Source organism: Dermochelys coriacea, chromosome 14 (genome assembly GCF_009764565.3).
Source record: "Dermochelys coriacea isolate rDerCor1 chromosome 14, rDerCor1.pri.v4, whole genome shotgun sequence".
Classification (NCBI taxonomy): domain Eukaryota; kingdom Metazoa; phylum Chordata; order Testudines; family Dermochelyidae; genus Dermochelys; species Dermochelys coriacea.
Genome location: NC_050081.1, coordinates 2,970,363 through 2,991,679, shown reverse-complemented (window position 1 = coordinate 2,991,679; position 21,317 = coordinate 2,970,363). Strand labels below are relative to the sequence as shown.

Here is a 21,317-nt window from a genome sequence, read left to right as displayed (position 1 = left end):
GCTTTTATATAGGGTCTATCACCCCAGTATTTGACAAGGAAGCTGCCAATGATAGTCCGATAAGTGGGGAAGGGAAAACTGACTCTGGCCTCAGATTTTTGGCAATAATTTACAATTTGCCACATAAGTGCCAGGATATTGGCAGGAGGAGATTCCTTCTAACTACAACCCAGGCTGATTTTACCCCGCTTTACTTGTTCCCTTTGATGTAGGGACTCCTGAGTAAAAATTACATGTAAAAAGTCTGGTCAGTAGTGCTCTAGATTATTACATGGGACGTTTTAGCCTCAAATTTGCTTTTCATCACTTCTGATTTTCTTGCTTCATACATTTCACCCAGGCCCAGGGAAGCCTTTTTGCTGACTATGGCACGTGGAGAGTCATGCAGCATCTCTTCAATTTGGAGAGGTGGGGATGGAGTTTAAATTATAAACATTTTTAAATAGGGAAGTTTCTATTTAAAAAATATCCCTCCCACCTACTGGAAGGCAGCTCTGCCTTCTTATTCTGGAACCTCAGCATGGTAGTGGAGAGCGAGTGTGGGAAGAATTGAGTCCATGGGGGCAACAAGATGAACACAGAAGGCTTCTGTTGTGCTGCGCAGCACCATGCTCTTGTCTCTTTCACTCTCCCAAATGAGCAGAGGAGTCCACCCGATTGGCTTATCAGCATAAAGCCCCGAGTGGGCAATTGCTAGAGAACTTCAAAACAATGCTAACCCTGCTCTGGATGGTCACAAAGGCTCCAGTTCAGTCCCCTTATCTTGAATCAGGGCCACGTCGGGTGCAATGGCCTGTGCCGACTCAGAGGGACACTTTATATCCCACCCAAGCCCCAGAGCCAGCTTTTCTGAATGGGGTGTAGTGTTTTGAAATGTTATACACAAGAGCCCAGAAAGGGGTTGTGATATGGGAAAGTTTGGGAACCAGCTGCAGTAGTGCAAAGCTGCTGTTTGCTTTGGGCCCGTTGGAACAGTCACATCTCCGCATTTTCTGTTCTTTGAAAACCTTGTCTGAAGGTGTCATCGTGTTTGAGAACCTCAAAGCCCCCAGGGTTTTCTTTAGTAAATCTGAAATGTTGAAAAGACACGCTAACCACCTTTGTGTCTGCATGAAGCTGAGCCAATGAATCCAGAGCTCTGCATGTTTCCTAACATGCCTGCCGCTGCAGGATCCAGGGGATTTACATCATGATGAGAAATAGAGATTCTGAGGGCTCTAAAAGTCTACTTGATGTACATTTTCTTGTTTTAGATATGAAGGCAGCTACCTAACTCTTCCAGCACTGTGAGGCAGGCATCATCTTTGCGTTCTGTGTTTGTATAGTGCCTAGCAGAATGGGGTCATAGGCTGTGTCTGAGACCCCCTAGGCATTACCATCATATACCTAATGAATAATGGACCATGCCTAGCACAAAGGGGTCTGGGCCATGACAGACTCCTAGGCATTGTGCTGTATAAATAGTACTTAATAATAATAGCAACCCCTAACACGTCTACATGTTAGGAGTACTCCCCAATGTGCCAACCTCTTCATGGGTCAACTTGAAGAATTTCTGGACAAATACTCCATGAAACCTGTGACACAGCTGAGATACATGGATGATATTTTCATTCTCTGGACAGGTGACCTAAACTCCCTCATAGATTTCCACATCAAACAAACTCTTGATGTACCAGCATCAACTTTCTAGACACCACAATCAGCTTCAACAATGGGACAGACAGCTATGGACAAGAAACTCACCCATTGCTATGTTTCAGAGTAGCAGCCGTGTTAGTCTGTATTCGCAAAAAGAAAAGGAGTACTTGTGGCACCTTAGAGACTAACAAATTTATTAGAGCATAAGCTTTCGTGAGCTACAGCTCACTTCATCGGATGCATTTGGTGGAAAAAGCAGAGGAGAGATTTATATATATACACACACACACACACACACAGAGAACATGAAACAATGGGTTTATCATACACACTGTAAGGAGAGTGATCACTTAAGATAAGCCATCACCAACAGCAGGGGGGGGAAAGGAGGAAAACCTTTCATGGTGACAAGCAAGGTAGGCTAATTCCAGCAGTTAACAAGAATATCTGAGGAACAGTGGGCGGTGGGGTGGGGGGGAGAAATACCATGGGGAAATAGTTTTACTTTGTGTAATGACTCATCCATTCCCAGTCTCTATTCAAGCCTAAGTTAATTGTATCCAGTTTGCAAATTAATTCCAATTCAGCAGTCTCTCCTTGGAGTCTGTTTTTGAAGCTTTTTTGTTGAAGTATAGCCACTCTTAGGTCTGTGATCGAGTGACCAGAGAGATTGAAGTGTTCTCCAACTGGTTTTTGAATGTTATAATTCTTGACGTCTGATTTGTGTCCATTCATTCTTTTACGTAGAGACTGTCCAGTTTGGCCAATGTACATGGCAGAGGGGCATTGCTGGCACATGATGGCATATATCACATTGGTAGATGCGCAGGTGAACGAGCCTCTGATAGTGTGGCTGATGTGATTAGGCCCTATGATGGTATCCCCTGAATAGATATGTGGACAGAGTTGGCAACAGGCTTTGTTGCAAGGATAGGTTCCTGGGTTAGTGGTTCTGTTGTGTGGTGTGTGGTTGCTGGTGAGTATTTGCTTCAGGTTGGGGGGCTGTCTGTAAGCAAGGACTGGTCTGTCTCCCAAGATCTGTGAGAGTGATGGGTCGTCCTTCAGGATAGGTTGTAGATCCTTGATGATGCATTGGAGAGGTTTTAGTTGGGGGCTGAAGGTGATGGCTAGTGGCGTTCTGTTGTTTTCTTTGTTGGGCCTGTCCTGTAGTAGGTGACTTCTGGGTACTCTTCTGGCTCTGTCAATCTGTTTCTTCACTTCAGCAGGTGGGTATTGTAGTTGTAGGAATGCATGATAGAGATCTTGTAGGTGTTTGTCTCTGTCTGAGGGGTTGGAGCAAATGCGGTTATATCGTAGCGCTTGGCTGTAGACAATGGATCGAGTGATATGATCTGGATGAAAGCTAGAGGCATGTAGGTAGGAATAGCGGTCAGTAGGTTTCCGATATAGGGTGGTGTTTATGTGACCATCGCTTATTAGCACCGTAGTGTCCAGGAAGTGGATCTCTTGTGTGGACTGGTCCAGGCTGAGGTTGATGGTGGGATGGAAATTGTTGAAATCATGGTGGAATTCCTCAAGAGCTTCTTTTCCATGGGTCCAGATGATGAAGATGTCATCAATGTAGCGCAAGTAGAGTAGGGGCATTAGGGGACGAGAGCTGAGGAAGCGTTGTTCTAAGTCAGCCATAAAAATGTTGGCATACTGTGGGGCCATGCGGGTACCCATCGCAGTGCCGCTGATTTGAAGGTATACATTGTCCCCAAATGTGAAATAGTTATGGGTGAGGACAAAGTCACAAAGTTCAGCCACCAGGTTAGCCGTGACAGTATCGGGGATACTGTTCCTGACGGCTTGTAGTCCATCTTTGTGTGGAGTGTTGATGTAGAGGCTTCTACATCCATAGTGGCTAGGATGATGTTTTTAGGAAGATCACCAATGGACTGTAGTTTCCTCAGGAAGTCAGTGGTGTCTCGAAGATAGCTGGGAGTGCTGGTAACGAAGGGCCTGAGGAGGGAGTCTACATAGCCAGACAATCCTGCTGTCAGGGTGCCAATGCCTGAGATGATGGGGCGTCCAGGATTTCCAGGTTTATGGATCTTGGGTAGCAGATAGAATACCGTCAGGAACAGTATCCCCGATACTGTCACGGCTAACCTGGTGGCTGAACTTTGTGACTTTGTCCTGACCAAGGAATCTGTTCTCTGCAGCCAGGTGCGCAGATAGCGCAGCCTGTGCGCCGAGGAGAAAGGTCGGGGTCCAAACTCCATCACACAGAAACCCAAACGAGGCCACGCCCCCTGAGAAGCAGATTGCATCATGGAACGGGCACCTGAATACCTCAGAGAGCCTGCTTCAGTACAGAGATGAATCCCCCCGACCCCGCACAGGGCAACATCAACCGACATCCCATGCTCCATGGGGACCCCAATGGGATGGCTGCCCCATCCTGCCCTACCCCTCCTAACCTCATCCCCCCACCCCACTCTCCTCCTACCTGGCCCCGCCTCGCCCCCGCCCCTCCTCACTCCACCCCCCACTACTCTTCTCACTGTCTCCCCTCACCCCACACCTCATCCCACTCCCCCCCGCCCTTCCTCACCCCACACCCTGCCTGGCCCCTCCTCACCCCTGCCCCTGCCCCTCCTCACTCCATCCCACCAATGGCCCTACTCCTCCTCACCCTATGCCACACCCTGCTTGGCCCCTCCTCACGCTTGTCTCTCCACACCCCACACCTCATCCCCCTCCACCCTTCCTCACCCCACCCCCTGCCTGGCCCCTCCTCACCTTCTGCCCTGCCCCATCCCATCCCTGCCCCTCCTCACTCCACTCCCCACCGTGCCCCGGCCCCGCTCTTCCCCAGTCCACCCCCAGCTCCTCCCCACCCCTCTTCACCCCACACCCTACCCCACTGCCCGCCCGGCCCCGCTCTTCCCCAGTCCACCCCCAGCTCCTCCCCACCCCTCCCTTCCTCACTCCACCCCCCACCACTCGACTCCTCCTCACTGTTGTCTCTCCTCACCCCACCCCTCATCCCACTCCCCCCACCCTTCATCACCCCACCCCACCCCCTGCCCCACTGCCCGCCCCACCCCTCCTCACTCCACCCCCCCCACCACTCTACTTCTCCGCAGTGTTGTCTCTCCTCACCCCACCCCCTGCCCCACTGCCCGCCCCCCCTCACTCCACCCCACCACTCTCTCCTCACTGTTGTCTCTCCTCACCCCACCCCACCCCCTGCCCTACTGCCCCCCCTCCTCCTCCTCCTCACTCCACCCCCCCACTCTCTCCTCACTGTTGTTTCTCCTCACCTCATCCCCCTCCCCCCACCCTTCATCGCCCCGCCCCCCGCTCGCCCGGCCCCGCCCCCCGCTCCGCCGCGCCCGCCGAGGCCCAGCAGCCGCAGGGAGCCAGAGCCCCTCTAGGCCCCGCAGCGCCCCCTGGCGGGCCCTGCAGCCCGCACTCCTGCCCTAGTCCGGCCTGGCGCCCCCTCCCCCCGGCTGCCGTCTCAACCGAACTCTCCCCCCCCACGCGGTGCGACGGGCAGCCAAGCCGCCCAGTGAGAGACCAGTGTCTCCAGAGCGAGCCAATGGCGTGGCTGGGGAGGCGGGCTCGCGCCCCGCCTGGGGTAGGCTGTTCCTAGGCCGGTTACTAGCGTCCGGGTCTGGCCCCTCGTTTGTTGCGCGGGGTGGGCATGGCCCGAGGGACCCTTCCCACAATGCCCCTGGCTGGGGGGCCTGGGTAGGGGCGGCGGGCCCCAGAGCTCCTGCTGGGGGGAGCAAGGCGGAGGGACCCCAGCCCCATAGCTCCTGCTGGTGGGGGGGGGGACCCCAGCCCCAGAGCTCCTGTTGGGGGGGTAGCGGGCCCCAGAGCCCCTGCTGGGGGGAGCAAGGCGGAGGGCCCCATAGCTCCTGCTGGTGGGGGGGGGGACCCCGGCCCCATAGCTCCTGCTGGTGGGGGGGGGGGACCCCGGCCCCATAGCTCCTGCTGGGGGGAGCAAGGCGGAGGGCCCCATAGCTCCTGCTGGTGGTGGGGGGGGGGACCCCGGCCCCATAGCTCCTGCTGGGGGGGATAACGGGCCCCCCCAGAGCCCCTGCTGGGGAGAAGGCGGAGGGACCCCAGCCCCATAGCTCCTGCTGGTGGTGGGGGGGGACCTTGGCCCCATAGCTCCTGCTGGGGGGGTAGCAGGCCCCAGAGCCCCTGCTGGGGGGAGCAAGGCGGAGGGCCCCATAGCTCCTGCTGGTGGGGGGGGACCCCAGCCCCATAGCTCCTGTTGGGGGGGATAACGGGCCCCAGAGCCCCTGCTGGGGAGAAGGCAGAGGGACCCCAGCCCCATAGCTCCTGCTGGTGGTGGGGGGGACCTTGGCCCCATAGCTCCTGCTGGGGGGTAGCAGGCCCCAGAGCCCCTGCTGGGGGGTAGCAGGCTGTGTCCAGCCCCTGAACCCTCCAGAAATTTTTAAAACTCATGTTTTAAAATCACTCTTGGGGACCCTTAATTCCCGAGTCACCTAGGGGAGGGTCACCATCCTACCAGCGGCTTTGCAGTCCCCTCTTTCTCTAGTGTAGGGGGAGCTCAGGGTTAGTCTCCAGGAGAGAGGGGCTGTAACTGGATCCCGGGGCTGTAACAGTGTCCCAGGCCTGGACTCCTCTCCGATGCTGGAGCATCCTTATAAGGACTGAAGTCTTTAGTTGCCTTTTTCTCCCCCCCCCCCCCCCGCCCAAATAATAATAATAGATGCTGGGAAAACAGCCCTAAATACAGGTAGCCCTAAATACAGGTGTCCCCAGCACTGTGACGGCTGGACGTTCAGGCAGGTAAGGAACCCCCTTTGTATTTGGTTTGTTTGTGCATGCGGGTACCTGGGTGCTGGCCACACGTGAATAATGTTTTGCCAACAAACTTTTAGTTTTTCTTTTTAACTCCTCATGTGAGGTTTTTCCTCTGGCTGGGGATGTGAAAGGAGCAACCCTGGCCCAATGCAAACCTGCTCTGCCGCTGCGCCCCAGAGGGGTCTGGCGTAGGAAAAGAAATGCTGATATACGAATAAGAATGCTGATATTATAGGGCAGTGGGTCTCAAATTTTTGTATTAGTGACTCCTTTTGCACAGCAACCCTATGAGGACAATCACCCTTAAATTAAAAACATTTAACACTATTATAAATGCTGGAGGCAAAGCAGGGTTTGGGGATGAAGTCTGACAGCTTGTGACCCCCCCATGTAATAACTTCGTGACCCCCTGAAGGGTCACGAACCCCCAGTTTGAGAATTCCTGTTATAGCGCTTCAGGTAATGGCCAGTTACAGTCCAGTGGCCTTCAGATTGCAGAGCAGGCCTTGCTAACAGGTGGTTATTTTATAGCACGCACAAGTGTATTGGGCACCTCATAACGCAAATAAGGAGACCTGGTCCCTGCCTTGAAGGCTTACGGTATACAGCCCTAACCCTGCAATCGCTTCTGCTGTACCTATGTGGAACCTGGAGCAAACCTTTTGATTTTATGAGTTTTTTAGTATAGATAACCTAAATATACATTTCTCTGATCAAATATCTACCTAACTCCCAAGCCCAGTGCTAGCTGCGGCTGTGACCCATCTTCCTGGTGTGAGCTTGGTGGTTTCCATAGAGAGCCCTTTGTTTGTTCTTATTTCTTGTGCCAAGGGAATTGCAAATGTCTTTGGAAAGAGCTTAGGTATGTTTGTGATGTGAGGCCAGACAGCTGCAATTCTTGGGGAGAGAGGGGAAAACTTTCTTCCATTTCAACTGCTTCCCAGGACATTTATTACTATTTAAAGAAATAAAACAACATAGCAGAGTAATTGTGAAACTGCTTTGAGGCCGTGGAGGTTGGAAAGGAGCCAGCGAGGTCCTTGGGAACTGGGCTTTGCTATGCAAAAGGAAGAAAGGGGCAGAATTAAGTTAAGTTTGGAGGGTACAGTGCGTTAACTTGGTCTCACATGCCCTCAAAACCTTCTTTGAAAGTACATGACCTCCATGCATTCCTGGCTAGAAGTGAGTGACAAAAGTTGTGTTAATTCATGCATCTCACAACCCTTCTCAACACACTTCAGTTGCAACTTGTAAAATCTGAATGAAAGGCGTTTGAGGTGGGGGATGATGTCTGAACTTAAAGAACCCTCTTGGACGCAGTATGGTGTAGTGGGCTGAGCCTCAGCTTCCCAGTCTGTCACATGGGGACAGTGATACTTGCCTGCCTGACACAGATGGGTGTGGGGATTAGTTAGGCCCAAATACCAAGGAAGTGGCCACTGATTTTGGGTGCCTTAAATTTTGGGAGTCCAACATGAGACATGCTGGGTCTGACTTTCAAAGGTGCTGAGTGCCCACAAACCCAGCTGAAGATGCTGAGAGCTGCAGATGCTTAGCAAGACAGGCCTAAGGTGCCTGAAGTTCAAAAATTTTAGGCTACTTCTGCAAATGTTGGTATGTGTGCTTAGCAAGTACTGGCAGGTGCAGAGAGCCAGGCCAAGCAGGGTGTGAGCTGGTGGATATTCAGCCCCTGTGCATTTAGGCTGGTGGGGGAAAGCTGAGAGGCAGGTGACTTATCCTGTCGCTGAGCTATGAAGGTTCCACTCACTTGCCACCTGATCCTAGTTGTACTCTTCTGTGCTTCTTCTCTTCAGTCCACTGCAGTTGCAGGATCTGTCGCTCTCTCCACCCCAAAATGAAAAGCACCCGCAGCAGTTCCTCATTCCAAGCCATCAGTGCCAATGGCTTGGACCTGAGTCTAACGGGCCACCCACTGCAAGTCTTGCGACGGCCAAGCAGCGCCTCTCCAGCTAAACACATTGCTCGTTCCATCTCTGTCATCACCGAGAGCAAGCCCAGAAGGAATGCTCCAGTGAGTACTGCATTTGTGAGGTGCTTTCTCCCAAACCCTCCCATCATCAGGAGAACCTGGGCAGACATTTCAGACTTCTTGATACACTTCTGTTCTCTAGGGGTTGCTTAGTGTTTGTCATCCCTTGGGACATGCATTCCCCTTGCTTTTGCTCTCTGAGCAGAAGTTAGGTATATGTTTTGGGATGGGGGGATCCACAAAGGGCCTATTGCTGTTTTATGAAGCACTATTGCTAGGCATTTTTATTCTAAAATTCCCTAGTTCTTTGGGAGGAATTTGCTTTGCTGAGTCCATCCCAGCATTCTGTGCCCATGCTTCTCTTTAGAGAATTATTGTTGGGTTTTGTAACACGCTGCCGGAGATACCCAGAGCTCTGAGCCACTGTGTTCCCTCTCTGCTTTGGCGAGAGTGAGCTTTGCTGGTGAATTAGGCTGTGTATCAGCTCCCTGCCATGCCAGTCTGTCTTCCTTGCTAGCAAACTCCTCAGGGCTCTCCCAGCCCAGACCTCGCCAGCAGGTGACATAACAATCAGTGAATTCCAGCCCCCAGGCTCTTCAGAAGAATTTTTTGGCAGTGCACAGCCGCTACCCCTGTGCTTTCACAGAAGGCATTCAGTTTGCTGCTCTGTTAGTCAGATCATCACAGCTTATCAATATAACGGAGGTAAATATTCCCGTCCCTTCAATCATAGCACCGAAGGGGGTTAGAGTAAAAGTAAAACAAGTTAATTAACGAGAGAGCATGGATTAAGTGATACCAAGTAAAAGGGAGAAAGGTCTAGACAGTTACAAGCAAATTAAAGTGAAAACACACATCTCAAGGTCTAAAACTTAATCTAGCAAGATACAGTCTTTGTTCAAGATGGTTTCTTTTACCCCCAGTCTCCTTTCGAGCTTTTATCTGGGTGGCCTGGGCAGGACCTATTACAGAGCAAATCACTTGGTTTCTTTTTCGCCTGAGGTGAAGGATAAAGGTGGAGTCTCTCTCTCTTCCTTATATCCCCAAAGGGATTTATTTCTTCAACTTACCAGGCAGGGAGGTCTCTGGGGACTCAGTTTCCTGCATCTCTCTAGGGTGCAGGAGCCATGTTAATTTCTGTCCCTTCAGTTTAGGAACAGGATAACCCCCTGCTCGTTTAGCTGGATAGCTTTGTTTACTGCTAATATGTAAATTGAGGTAAACCCACATTCCTTTGTGTAGGACAGACCCATTTATCCCCTTTACCTTGATTAGGCTGTCTTGTCTTCACCATCATACAGAGAGAATTTGTAACTTCACATATAAAGTCAACACGTGCCTCTCTGATCATGAGGTTAATATCCAGTGTGGTGTTAGCTTTCATATCACACCTCACAAGGCGTATTTTGTACAAATATCATTGCAGTAGTGTGTAGGGTATGAATAGGGGATGTCTCGGTCACAGATTTCATTTTCTCCTATGCAGGAAGATGCAGGACTTGGCTGCTCCAGAGCCATTAACAATCTCCGGAGATCAAATAGTACCACCCAGGTCAACCAGCAGGTGAATGGTGCTTTCAGGTAAGGGCTAAAAAAATACCCACCTATCCTGTTTACTAAAAAGCAAGGAAACCCTCTGCATCTTGGTCTTGTTAGGCTAACTGGTCAGTGTCTGAGTTCCAGGTACTTCACTTGCAGGAACATGAGGTTAGAATCCAAGGGAGATAGGAAGTGTAATTCTGGGGGCCTGAAACCCCTTTCAGAAATGAGCCTCAAGTAAACTGAGTGCCATATTATTTCCAGTAGGCACTGTTGCCCATGCTAATAATCCAACCTGTGCTGCCTAGCACTCATGAGCAATCGTACAATAGCAAAACATTGTGTTTGCAAGGTGGACAAGACCTGGAGGGGGACAGCTGACCTGTTGAATTGACCACATCTACTTCCCAACCCTGTGGGTGCTCAGACATTACCGTGATGGGGGGCCTCATAAATAGGTAGCTAGATTTCTTCAGCTCTCAAAAGGGAGAGCGCATCAGGTATTACTATGGGAGAGAAGAAACGACTCCTGTCAACTGCTGTGACCTCCCTGGGGCCTGTCCTCACTCTTCTTGTCTTGCAAGGGGCAGGAGGGCATTAGTCTGCTATTTCAGACACTTGACTGTTTCTGATTGGGAAGGGCCATGTCTCCTTTTTAAATGAAATTTGCCCCCTGCGCATGGGGTCCTGCTGCTCCTTTGCTCTTTGTTACTGTTAGGGACATAAAATGCAGAACTGGGAGAGGGAGGCAAAGGGGAACTATAGGAATGAAAGAAACGAATGCCATGTCTCTTCCAGCTGCAGGCTCTAATATTTTATACCATGCTTCTCATCTAGGGCCTCTTACATGTTCTAAAGGCTGATTACTTGATCAGTATGAAAGGGGGAGCTGAACGTCGGAGTGTAAGAGTGGGGTATGCGGGGGTCTCTGGACAGCCTATTCCTAGGAGCTGATGCACAGTGAAGATTTGCTTTTCTTGCTGCTGCTGCTTCTCTTAAAAGCTAGGCCTCCCACACCTCCAGGAATGCATTGTTAAATGCCAAAGGGAAATTCTTTTGTGTGTAGAACAGTAGATGATATGGGGATTTAAGTCCCAGTCTACTTAGAGAATAGTTCTCTTATATGCCACTTGACACAGACCAGAGTCCTGATATAGCTGGCACTTCAGACTAGTGTGCTGTTTGTGAGGTTCTTCACAAAGTTTCCAGGTTAATCAGGCCTTTCCACAAGGGCTTGTTTGGGGAGGTCGCTTGTTCCCATGTTAGGAGTTGTAATCGGCTCTTCCTTATAAGCCTGATTTTTGCCTCCCGCTGTGTAAATCCTCACTAAAGGCCCTCTGCCCTTCTAATTTTGCATTGTGGTTGGTGGAGAGAGAAGGAATCCTGGCCAATTTTAGGCAGAAGAGAGACACCATTTCTAAAAGATGGGAGCTTGAATAAACAGGCTTATTTCTTTGGCAAATTCTTGTAACGCTGTTTTTGCCACTTTGTAGCTCAGAAATTATGAGCCCTGGTTTAGTTGCAAGTTCTTAGGAGATGGAGCACAGATCTGTGCTGAATTGGGGCTGCTCGCTGCCGAGTTAGAAATGAGAGAATGCTTTGGGGTGCAACAGACTGTGAGCTCTGCTGGACTCTGCAACGTTTGCTAAGGCTTTGACAGGCTGTGCAGAGTTTATCAACAGACTGACTGGCTTTAGAAGCCTAACCAGACTCTGTGTCCGCGTGGACTTCAGGGTACCATGAGAAAAGCAGATGCTGTGCTTGTGTGCTTCCTGCTGTCTGAAGGTTTCTTTTTTGGTCAAGCTAATTCTGGGTATTTGGTTTTCAGACTTAAAATAAAAAATGCTGCATTCAGTGAAATATCTCCCCCCACCCCCCACCTTGAGTTATTGCTAGGTATGTACAGCCTTTGCTTCAAGTTATGAGAACACACACATCCTCACATACGCTCCTCCACGCTTTCCACCTCTCCAGGAATCTCAAAGCACTTTACATACTCTTGTTAATTCTCAAAACACCCCTGCGAGTGGGATATTCTCCCCGTTTGAGATGGGTTGGTGATTTTCCACAGGTCATGTGGCAAGTCATTGATAGAACCCAGGAGTCCAGACTCTCAGTCTCTGCTGTGCCACTCACTCATACTCCTTCCCATAATATAACATCTATTTACATGGGGCTTTGAAATATACAGCACTGTGTATGAGCTAATTATATATGACTACATAACGACATCCTCTTTCTGCAAAGCTCTTTTACTTCTTGTTTTGGATAACAGGTGCCAGGTGAGTCTCAGCTTTTTCAAACCAGCTCTATGGATTAGTGTCAGACGGTGACAATTTAAGAGCAGGGCACCCAATAGCCTCCCTTGGCACCACAGATGCCACCCTTGAAGGAGAAACCACCAGGGCATCACTGCTTTATTGCTGTTAATTCTGCATTTGAGGTTCCTGAAAAGGATTTTTATTTTTTTTTCATTCCTTATCTTTCTTGGGATGTCCTTCTTTTGGGATAACAGTGCTGAGCAGCCTGGAGACTTCTTGACCTTCTTTGACAGCAGCTCTGGGGGAAGAAAAAAGCTGGCAAGTCTGAGCAAAACCTCCCCGGAAAAGAAAACCACATGGAATATCCTGGTAAGGGAGACATCCTATTTTGACTGCTGTGGGCCACATTATGCTCCTCATACTCATGCGAGTAGCCCATTGATTTCAAGTTAATGGGCCAAGCCACATGCTTCAGTCCTTGATCAGGCCTTTCTGTACAGGGATACGTACAGCCTTTGTATAGGGGTACATTTCCAGCTTGGTGCTAATGTGGTTGAACAACCTGATATCCTGCCCGTTAGATCTGAAGCACAAATGATTAACAAGGCAGCCTAATGCCATGTGGGTGCTCCCTGGCTGTGTTAGACTGTGGTTCTGTTTGTCTGGCCCATTGGCTGTTGATCCCTGGTGTCTGATGTGAAGCCTGGAGAAGTGCAAATGGACCTTTCAGACCACATGAATGGTGGAACAGTGAATCTTTCTGGGAGACGCTGGTCCTTGCAGGGAGACCGCATTCCTCAGGGAGGGTTTATAATACGCACTCATACTTCTTCTTAACGCCATGGTAGGACGATCAGCCCAGGGTCTTCCCGATCCCATCCAGCACCCGCAGCTCCAGCATCCTTGAGCCTCCAGCAGGCATGAGGAAGAAAGAAACCACTGTGCTGCTGGCAGCCAACTTCACTGCCAATAACAGGTAAGAGAGGTAGCAGCACGGGGCTAAGACGGTTCACCCCTCTTCTTTAGATGGGGATATGAGTCAGCTGAAAATGAGATGTGAACAGCTATCTAGACCCCCATGCACATTATTTATAGGGTATGCATGGGATTTTACAGACCAGGGGGATGGAGCTCACCATCTAAACTAACTGCACCGCGACAGCTAAGAGTCAGATGCAACAGGGCTCTGATGGCATCTGAGCAGAGATTAGTCATGACAGATTGGGCTGGAGAGGAAACACTTGAAGGCTGAAAAGAAGGTTGCTTAGTGCCCAGGAAGAGAGGCTGCTCTAGATTTAGGAGAGGGAATGAATAAAGCGTGAATCCAGGAGTGGAAGGAGCAGGCAAAGGCAGTAGCTGTTAGAAAGCGGGGATGGAGCTGCACAGTTGAGGATGAGGAGACTGAACCTGGTGTTGAAGAGGCAGGAAGCTGACAAAGGTGTTCGAGGAGAACATGGCAGGAGGGGAAGATGGCTTTAGCCGCAACGTTTTGCGTAAAGTAGCTCCAGTGCATTGGGTTACAAAGCTCCTTCCTCACTTGTTTACTAGAGAGTACAGCGGTTCCACTCACTCTAGAGAGCAGGAGTCCAGTGCTGCAGGTGACTAAATGGTATGGGAAATGTGTACAGAGGGTTTTGCAATGCAGCATTTGAAACTCCCTCCTTTCCCGTGCTGCGAAAGGCATGGCTTACGCCAGCCCAACTCGTTGAAAATGCCGGGATGGGCAGACTCAAACCCACAGGCTCTCGGCTGCAGCCCCATATTAGCACATCTCCTGCGCTACGGGGATGTGTGTGTGGCTCTCTGCATAATGCTGTGTCCCAGCTGGGGAGGAGTACATTCTAGGTGACAAGTGAATTTCTAGGAGCTGCCTTCTGGGCAGCAATGCACCTGGTAACAAGCCCTGAAAGCCTAAGAGAAGCTGTGAGTGTTTGGGGTGCTGGGAAAACAGTACAGAGTTATCTTAAGAGCCCATTTCTGTGCTCTGATCCAGCCAGTCCTAACGTCTCATTCTTCTCTCCACTCAAGGAGTAACAAAGGGGCCGTGGGAAACTGTGTCACCACCATGGTGCATAACGACTATTCCACCACAGACAAGGCCTCCACGCCAAAAAGTTCCAACCAAGCAGCAACCTCCCTCAAGTACGTGTGGGTGAACACTCTGCTGGGGACTATTTCTCTGCCTATGGACAGGCCATGACTATGTGACCAGGCCCGCTTCTGTGCCTGGCTCGCACCATACACGCAGGAGGGGTTTAGATGCGTGAGAAGGGATGCTTCTTAAAACATGCCACCCCCTAAGTGTGACTAATATTGCTAGCTGACTGCCCGGTCTCCTTCAGTGCAGGCCCCTGATAGACTGCAGCTCTGATAGAATGGTCCCCAGACCTGTCCATGGACTTCCAGGCACTTCCTGAGGGCTCAGAACTGGTCCAGGCCTTGAACTGAGGGTGTGTGAGGCAAGAAAGGGAGAGGGCTCCTCTGTGAAACACTGAGCGTTTGACTCTCCTTTCGGCTCCTAAAGCCCTAGTCACTCTTTACAAATGGGGTTTCACTGTGCTTGCCTGACCAGCGGAGGTGCTTGCAGAGATCTGGCAACCCAGGACTCCTGGTTATATTCCTGCTGTTCCACTGACTCGCTGCATGACCGTCGGCAAGTGCCTTCTCCTCTGACAAGGTTTCCTTACCTCTTGAAACATGCCGGTCCCTGGCAGAGGGTGAAGCCCAAGAGCAGTTACTTGTCCAGCAAGAGGTGCCTGTTTTACGCAGAATGAGAGGGTTATGGGTGCCTATGGGTCTGGCTGGTGGGCACAGCAAAGCACCTTTTACTGCCCTGTGCACTGGGCCAGTCTGCTGCGTGGGTGTGGTATGCAGCAGGATAGCCATGGCAGTGGGCAGGATGGCCCTAGACAGTCTCCTCCTCTCCCTTAGCAACATGATCAAGGCGACGTCGAACGAAGACAGCGGGAGCAGCAGCTTCAAGAAGTCTCAGAAGAACTTTTCCAGCAACAACATAATACCCCGCAACAGCAGCAGCTGCAACCCGCTCAAGAGAAAGGAGGTGACGGAGGAGGAGGCAGAGAGGTGAGGAGGGAGCAGAACAGAAAGGTGGGGAGATGGGGAATTTCCAGGCAGGGTGGGAGAAGCTCTGGGCTGGTGGAGGGGGAGAAGGGAGTGCCAGAGCTGGGGTAGGCAATGGGCAGCGTCATATGGGTAGACCATAGAGGGCATAGGAAATGGAAGTGGGATACAGTGCAGAAGCTGGAAGAGGGAGCAGGTTTTGCCCGTAACACATTCGGATGTGCATATTCTGTGGGTTGGGGTGTGGGCCAGATCCTCAGCTGGTGGAAGTCGGCATATCTCCATTAACTTCAATGGAGCTACATTGATTTAGCCCTGCCCAAAGTCTGGGTCTGTGCTTGCAGTCCCTCTGTGAGCTTGTGTGGCCTGATCATACAGAAAGACAGGATACTGAGCTAGATGGACCTTGGGTCTGACCCAGTATATAGGCTGTTCTTATAACTAATCTCCCCAGAAACAACTGTCCCCTTGTGGGCATGTCCATCTGAGCAGAGTGACCATATGAGGGAGGCGGTCAGTAGTGCCTGAGGCTGTGGGTGTGTGGGTCTCTGCCCACGTGCTTACAGCAGTCTCACTGAGTCACCTCTTTCCCTTGTAGGTTCATTCATCAGGTCAACCTGGCAGCTGTGACCATCCAGCGCTGGTACCGACGCCACTCACAAAGGCACAAAATGGGTGCAGCTGCTCTCGAGCACTTGTTGGCTTCCAAGAGAGAGGTCTGTCACAGTCAGGACTCCCGGGTATTCGTTCAGAGCCAACTCCCCTGTCCTGCACACCCTTGTGTGACACTGGTGTGCTGCTGCCCCTAGAAACAGGAAAAATAGTTCTCCTCTGGCCACCAGGCCACCCAGCTGAGAACTGGACAGGGCTTGATATCTAGCCAGAGGGATGTGTTGAGAGACGTTAGGCCCCTCCAGGCTCATGGAGCCAGAGAAGGGCCCAGGCGTCAAACTCGGGTGGCCTATGTGGCAGCACAGAGCAGCATTGGCCGGGGTGTTTGGATGGCGAACGTTCCTGTTGACGTCCATGGGAATTTAGTTCCTCTGAAAACCAGGCCACAGGTCCCTTGCGTCAGCCTCTGAGTGATTTCTCCAAGTGTCATTCCCTTCCCTTGGCTTAGCTGCAAACAGCCACTTGATTGGCAGTAACAGCATTAGCTCCTGTTGAAGGCACCAGTCCTTGTTCTCCAGTGTCGGGTTGCTGGGCACACATAATGTCTAGGGCAGTGATGTCCTGTGTTGGCATGTTGTGCCCCATTGGTAATAACTGGCACCTTAGGAAGTGATGCATCATCTGCAGCTTTTTATATTTCTTTGTATTTAATTATTTATCTAAATAGGGGGGAAAAAAATGTAGCTCTTGCATGTGTTTCTATTTTTAAGCCTGTCTTATCAGTGATTTCAAACCCAGCCAGCAGATAATTGCTTTTAGTGTTTCATAAATATGCACCCTAGGGTGAAACCACTCTGGGCACAGAGTCTCTGAAAAGAGAGGGGTGGGGCAGGAAACTTTCTGGGTTCAGGGCAACCCAGACAGGAGGGAAATGTGGTTTGTTCGCATCTCTTTGCTATGGGCAGCAAATGCTGGCGAGGAGCATCCATAGTTCTCAATAACATCCATCTGTGCTTCTGTGAAGAAAAGGCAGCAGCCACGGATGGAGGAGGGGAATGTCCTGGACTTGCAGTGGAAGAAGGATGAAGAGAGACGGAGAATCCGGGAGGAGAAGGCCCAGCTGGCCCGGCGAGCTGCTATCCAGGTAATGGTGGGGCCAGTGGGCTCTGAGTAATGGGTGGATCAGTTTGTTTGGCTTACCTACTCAGGAGCCATCTTTAATGTGTATGTGGGGAAGAGCGGGGAGGGGAGTTTCTCTGCCTTCAGAAGGGCTTCATGCAGCGTAAGTAGGGGCAAGAGTTGCGGGGAGGCTGGGCAGCTCAGTGTGGGATGGGATACAGCGCCTCTGCCCTGGCCAGCCTGGAGTCTCTTGCCATTCAGCAGTCTGTGAAAAGCTGATCTCAGTCTAGCTCTTGGAAAACAACCGTCCACATCCGAACTGGCAGCCCTTGCAGAGAGGCCACGGCTCAGTGTGCCACAGAGACTGGACTCCCTTCAGGGCAGTGGAAGCACTCTGGCTGGGAGCATTGGCTCCGCTGCTGTGCATGCAGCGTCTGTCGTACATATCAAGCCCGCGTCACTGCACTATCGGGGCACCTCACAGTCTGTACCGTGGTTACTCCCATCCTGCCAGCCCTGCGCGGGAAGGGTCGGTCTCTGGGGGCTGCCGATGCAGCATGGACATGTTCATTTTTAAGTGATGTCCTTGGTCTTGCTGGATGGGATTGTCATCTCATTAACCCTTCAGTGCCTGCTGCGCTAAGTTTAGCCAGTCTCACTAGCATCTTCCCCAGTGCTCAAGCTGTGACCCCCTGCCCCCAGCCATTGATCACACAAACTGATGGTACAGGGTCTCGGGAGCATGGGCAGAGGGTGGCCTTGTGCTGGGCAGGGTGCTGACGGACGGCCCCCTGTTACAGGAGCTTCAACAGAAACGATCCCAAAAGGCCTCTGATGCAAAGCGCCTCGTGGAGGAGGAGCTGGTGCTGCTGAAGGAGAGCAGACGGGTGGGAAGGAAAAAACCCACCAAGCCAGTCTCTGTGAAGAACATCAGTCCCTCCAACAGTGTCGTCAAGGCCAATAATGCAGGTGAGACTCTCCCCGAGTCGTTCAGACCATAGCTCCATGTGCACCTCTCGCCAGCGGCTGAGAGCCAGGGCAGCAGGGTGCTGGGGCGTGGAAGCCGGAAGGAGGGCCAGGGCATGCGGTGATTGCTCTTGGGTTGGTGTAAAGCAGTGAATGCTGCTTTGATTCCCACAGATGCAAATTTCCGCGCAGCAGCTGTCGAGCCCGCAGAAATCTTCCCCCCAAGGCCCGGTTCGGGCACTGGACAGGATAACGTGGCAGAGGAGAAACCGCAGGTGGGCTCAGCTCTTCTCTTCTTTCTGGGGCTTTTGAAAGCTCCGGCACTGGATTTCTCTCTCCCTCCTCTCCCCTCCCTCCAGACCCTTCCGGTTCAGCGAGGCTCAGTGCGGACCAGCAGGTGCTCAGCCTTTTGCGCAACCGGCCCAGGGGTCTGTGCTGAAGAGGCTTGCATGAGAGCCTGGAAAATGACCCAACTGCAGAGAAAGCTGACTGTGCATTGCTCACGCAGCCCTAGAGATGGGCCTTTCTCAGTTTAAAGGGCTGCTGATCTCCCTGTTCTGCATCAGGCCGCACTGAGCCCCCGCCTTCTGTGGCTATTTGAAGCCCGGATTACAGCTGGGCAGGCCCTATAAACGGTCTTACCATGTGTGGGTTTTCCCTCAATTCCTCCCATCCCTTCTTCTCTAGGATGTGAACTCCAGAGAGCTGGCCAGTGAGGAGCTGCAGACGGTGGTCACTGCGACCAGCAGAGCCCAGTCCAAGGTCACCCTCAGTGAGCTTCTGGACACCCTCAAACTGCTGGAGGAGGAGCCGGAGCTGCTGTCCCAACCTAAGCTCTATAAGAAAGACAAATATGCCTGGATAGATGGGGTAATGTCAGGGCTCAGGGTTGGGTAAGACCATCCCCTAGACAGAGCTGGGCTAAGGCTGCTGCAGGCAAGGAGGCTTCCCTCCCAGGGCTCGCTGCTGCTGCCGCGCAGTCAGAGAAGGGGTTGAGTGCTTGGCAGGAGAGAGCAGGGATGAAAAGTTAATGCCCGTGAAATGCTGCTGGGAGTGTCAGTCGGGGACAAGGTGGAATTTGGCCTGGCTGGGGAACTGGAGCATGTATGACTTGTTCTCCGCCCCCCCAGGAGCAGCAGGGCCTTGCTAAAACCCTTCTCTCAACCAGGCCGTGCTTGTCCAGGGAGAATTCCCGTGGACATGGAGTGTGAGTGTGTCCAATGAGGACTGGCCATTAGGGGGCGATGGAAGAATTCAGTTCCATTGGTGACTGCTGATTACTCACCCACTGCCTTGTCTCCCAAGCAGTCCCCACTCTCTGCTGTGCAATTGCACTGCACTTCTCCCTGCAAGCTGCTGTGTCCATGAATGCAATACATCTTCTCCCTGAGCAGGAGGCTGACTCAAATTCCCTGACTACCGATAACCTGGAGAAGTTTGGAAAGCTGAACCATTGCCCCGGTGTCCCTGGGGACGGGGCTCTGCTCTCTGAAGCCAAGCTCCAGAGCATCATCACCTTCCTGGATGAGATGGAGAAGTCAGAGCAGGAGCGGCCCAGATCTGCTGCCTCTGCCACTCAGCAGGAGGTGAGTGGCAGGGCAGTGTGCTAGACTAGCACCTAGACTGTGTGTTAAGTGGGAGCTTGCCAGCGGCTCTTCCGCTCTGAAGCTGATGTGGAACAGAATGAGAGCGTGCTCCAGTGATGTGGGGCCAGTGTAATGGAGGCTGAAATGGATCCGTCGTCATCCTTGCTGGAAAAGGGGAAGCCACCTAGGCCTTAGGACCATGTTCCCCTACATTTTGCTGCTCTCTGGACTCCTACAGGATGCTTTGGGGTGGTGGGGAGTCTCTAAAAGGCATGACCTTGGGCAAGTGGGAGGTTGGGGTGTGGCTTTTGGGGCATGGAATGGGAATATAACATCTACTGTCTCCATTCCAGGAGGCTAGCGAGAGACCTGTCCTGTCAGTGAGGGTGGAGTTCCAGAGCCCGTTTGAGGGGCCTGACAGTACAGTGGCCGAGTCCCTCCTACCTCTGGAGACCTGGGGGTAGATGCTGGTGGGAGGAGGGGGTCTCCTGGTCCTACACTGAGCAGGTTTCCTCTCCCAGGGGCTCTTGTCTGAAGAGGAGGTGACCCACCTGGAGCAAGCTTCAGCCGTAGCCACAGAGGTCACCAGCTCCATCGTGAAGCTGAAACTGGAGGTGGAGGAGAAGAAGCGAGCCATCACCCTGCTGCAGACCGCTCTGGTGTGTAGCCTAGACATTCATCAGCCTGGGGCGGGAGTGAGGCCCAGGGGGCCTGCGGCAATGGGAACCAGAGCTGGCCCTTCAGGGCTGACCTGCACTCTCTATCATGTGAGAGGGCAGCTGTACCACCCCCTGCACCACAAGGCGAGCATTTAGCCATGCGAAGTACCGCTGGCAAGTTGGGGGCAGCTCCTCTCCATCATGGTGCCAAGCTAACGTGGAGGGACCAGAGGGATGGATCCTGAGCTGATGCGGAGTGAGCCATTGGCAATGGTCTGGGAAAGCCCAGCTGGGGGGCTGGGCAATCCCTTCCGTTCATGGTGTGCTCACCTCCACGCTCCTTGTCTGCAAGATGCCCAGTCGGGTGGGGACTTCTGAGCCTTCTCTGTACTGCCAAAGCACCCGTCAGTGTCAGTGACCCTAATGGGAGCTGGTTGGGTCCTGGCCATGCCTGCAGCTTTTCAGGAAGGGTGCTAGCAAGCCAGGACTGCTGCCTCTGGCCCCACCTGCCCAGTCTGCGCTCTGCTCCCTTTCTCTCCTCCCCGCCCCTTCACACTGGGACCTGGCAGCCCCAGGAGGCGAGAATAGTAGCCTTCAACCCCAGTCAAGCTGAACCTAGTGGGCAGGCACCAATACTGGTCTCTGTCCTCTCTGTGCCCTTCAGGATAAAGTGACCGGTTATGCCAGCCCCAGCTTTGGGTGGGCAGCTCTCCCTAACGTCCTGTAGTTATTTCCCCTGCGCCTGACAGGCACAGCAGCGGGAACTGACTGTGCGGCACGTCGAAGAGACTGAGAAGGAGCTTAGCCACCAGCTCCAGCTGCAGAGAGAGCAATATGAGGCTGCTATCCAGAGACACCTGGCCTTCATCGACCAGGTAATCTCCCCTCCTGGATCACAAAGCCAGGAGCCCCCTCCTTGCACCCCTCCAGTGGTCCTCCTTGAAGCATTGGGAGTCTGCTCCAGTTACAAACTCCTTCCAAAAGCCCTTGTGCCTGGGTGTGACGGTGGGGGGGGGGCGGGGGGCTGCTTCCCATTCTCCAGCAAGGGGCTGCCTGGTGGGGAGAGGTAGCA

The 21,317-nt window shown here is 52.3% G+C and overlaps 1 protein-coding gene across 3 annotated transcripts in view; it reads left to right on the top strand.

Annotated features, from left to right (window-relative positions):
- Positions 1–5,792: 5,792 nt before the first annotated feature.
- Positions 5,793–21,317, top strand: part of CEP131 (centrosomal protein 131) — a 28,339-nt gene continuing 12,814 nt past the window's right edge. The window contains exons 1-16 of one of the 3 annotated variants that reach the window (XM_043497557.1): positions 5,793–5,826; positions 5,997–6,417; positions 8,247–8,464; positions 9,909–10,003; positions 12,477–12,591; positions 13,071–13,198; positions 14,251–14,364; positions 15,154–15,306; positions 15,902–16,019; positions 16,940–17,059; positions 17,835–18,003; positions 18,175–18,275; positions 18,688–18,870; positions 19,395–19,586; positions 20,108–20,245; positions 20,995–21,120. In XM_043497557.1, coding sequence (XP_043353492.1) covers positions 8,288–8,464; positions 9,909–10,003; positions 12,477–12,591; positions 13,071–13,198; positions 14,251–14,364; positions 15,154–15,306; positions 15,902–16,019; positions 16,940–17,059; positions 17,835–18,003; positions 18,175–18,275; positions 18,688–18,870; positions 19,395–19,586; positions 20,108–20,245; positions 20,995–21,120 — 1,929 coding nt within the window. In that variant the 5' untranslated portion in view covers positions 5,793–5,826; positions 5,997–6,417; positions 8,247–8,287. Of the gene's footprint in view, positions 5,827–5,903; positions 6,418–8,246; positions 8,465–9,908; positions 10,004–12,476; positions 12,592–13,070; positions 13,199–14,250; positions 14,365–15,153; positions 15,307–15,901; positions 16,020–16,939; positions 17,060–17,834; positions 18,004–18,174; positions 18,276–18,687; positions 18,871–19,394; positions 19,587–20,107; positions 20,246–20,994; positions 21,121–21,317 lie in introns of those variants that run through there. The other 2 variants (XM_043497559.1, XM_043497558.1) reach the window with 2 other exon arrangements.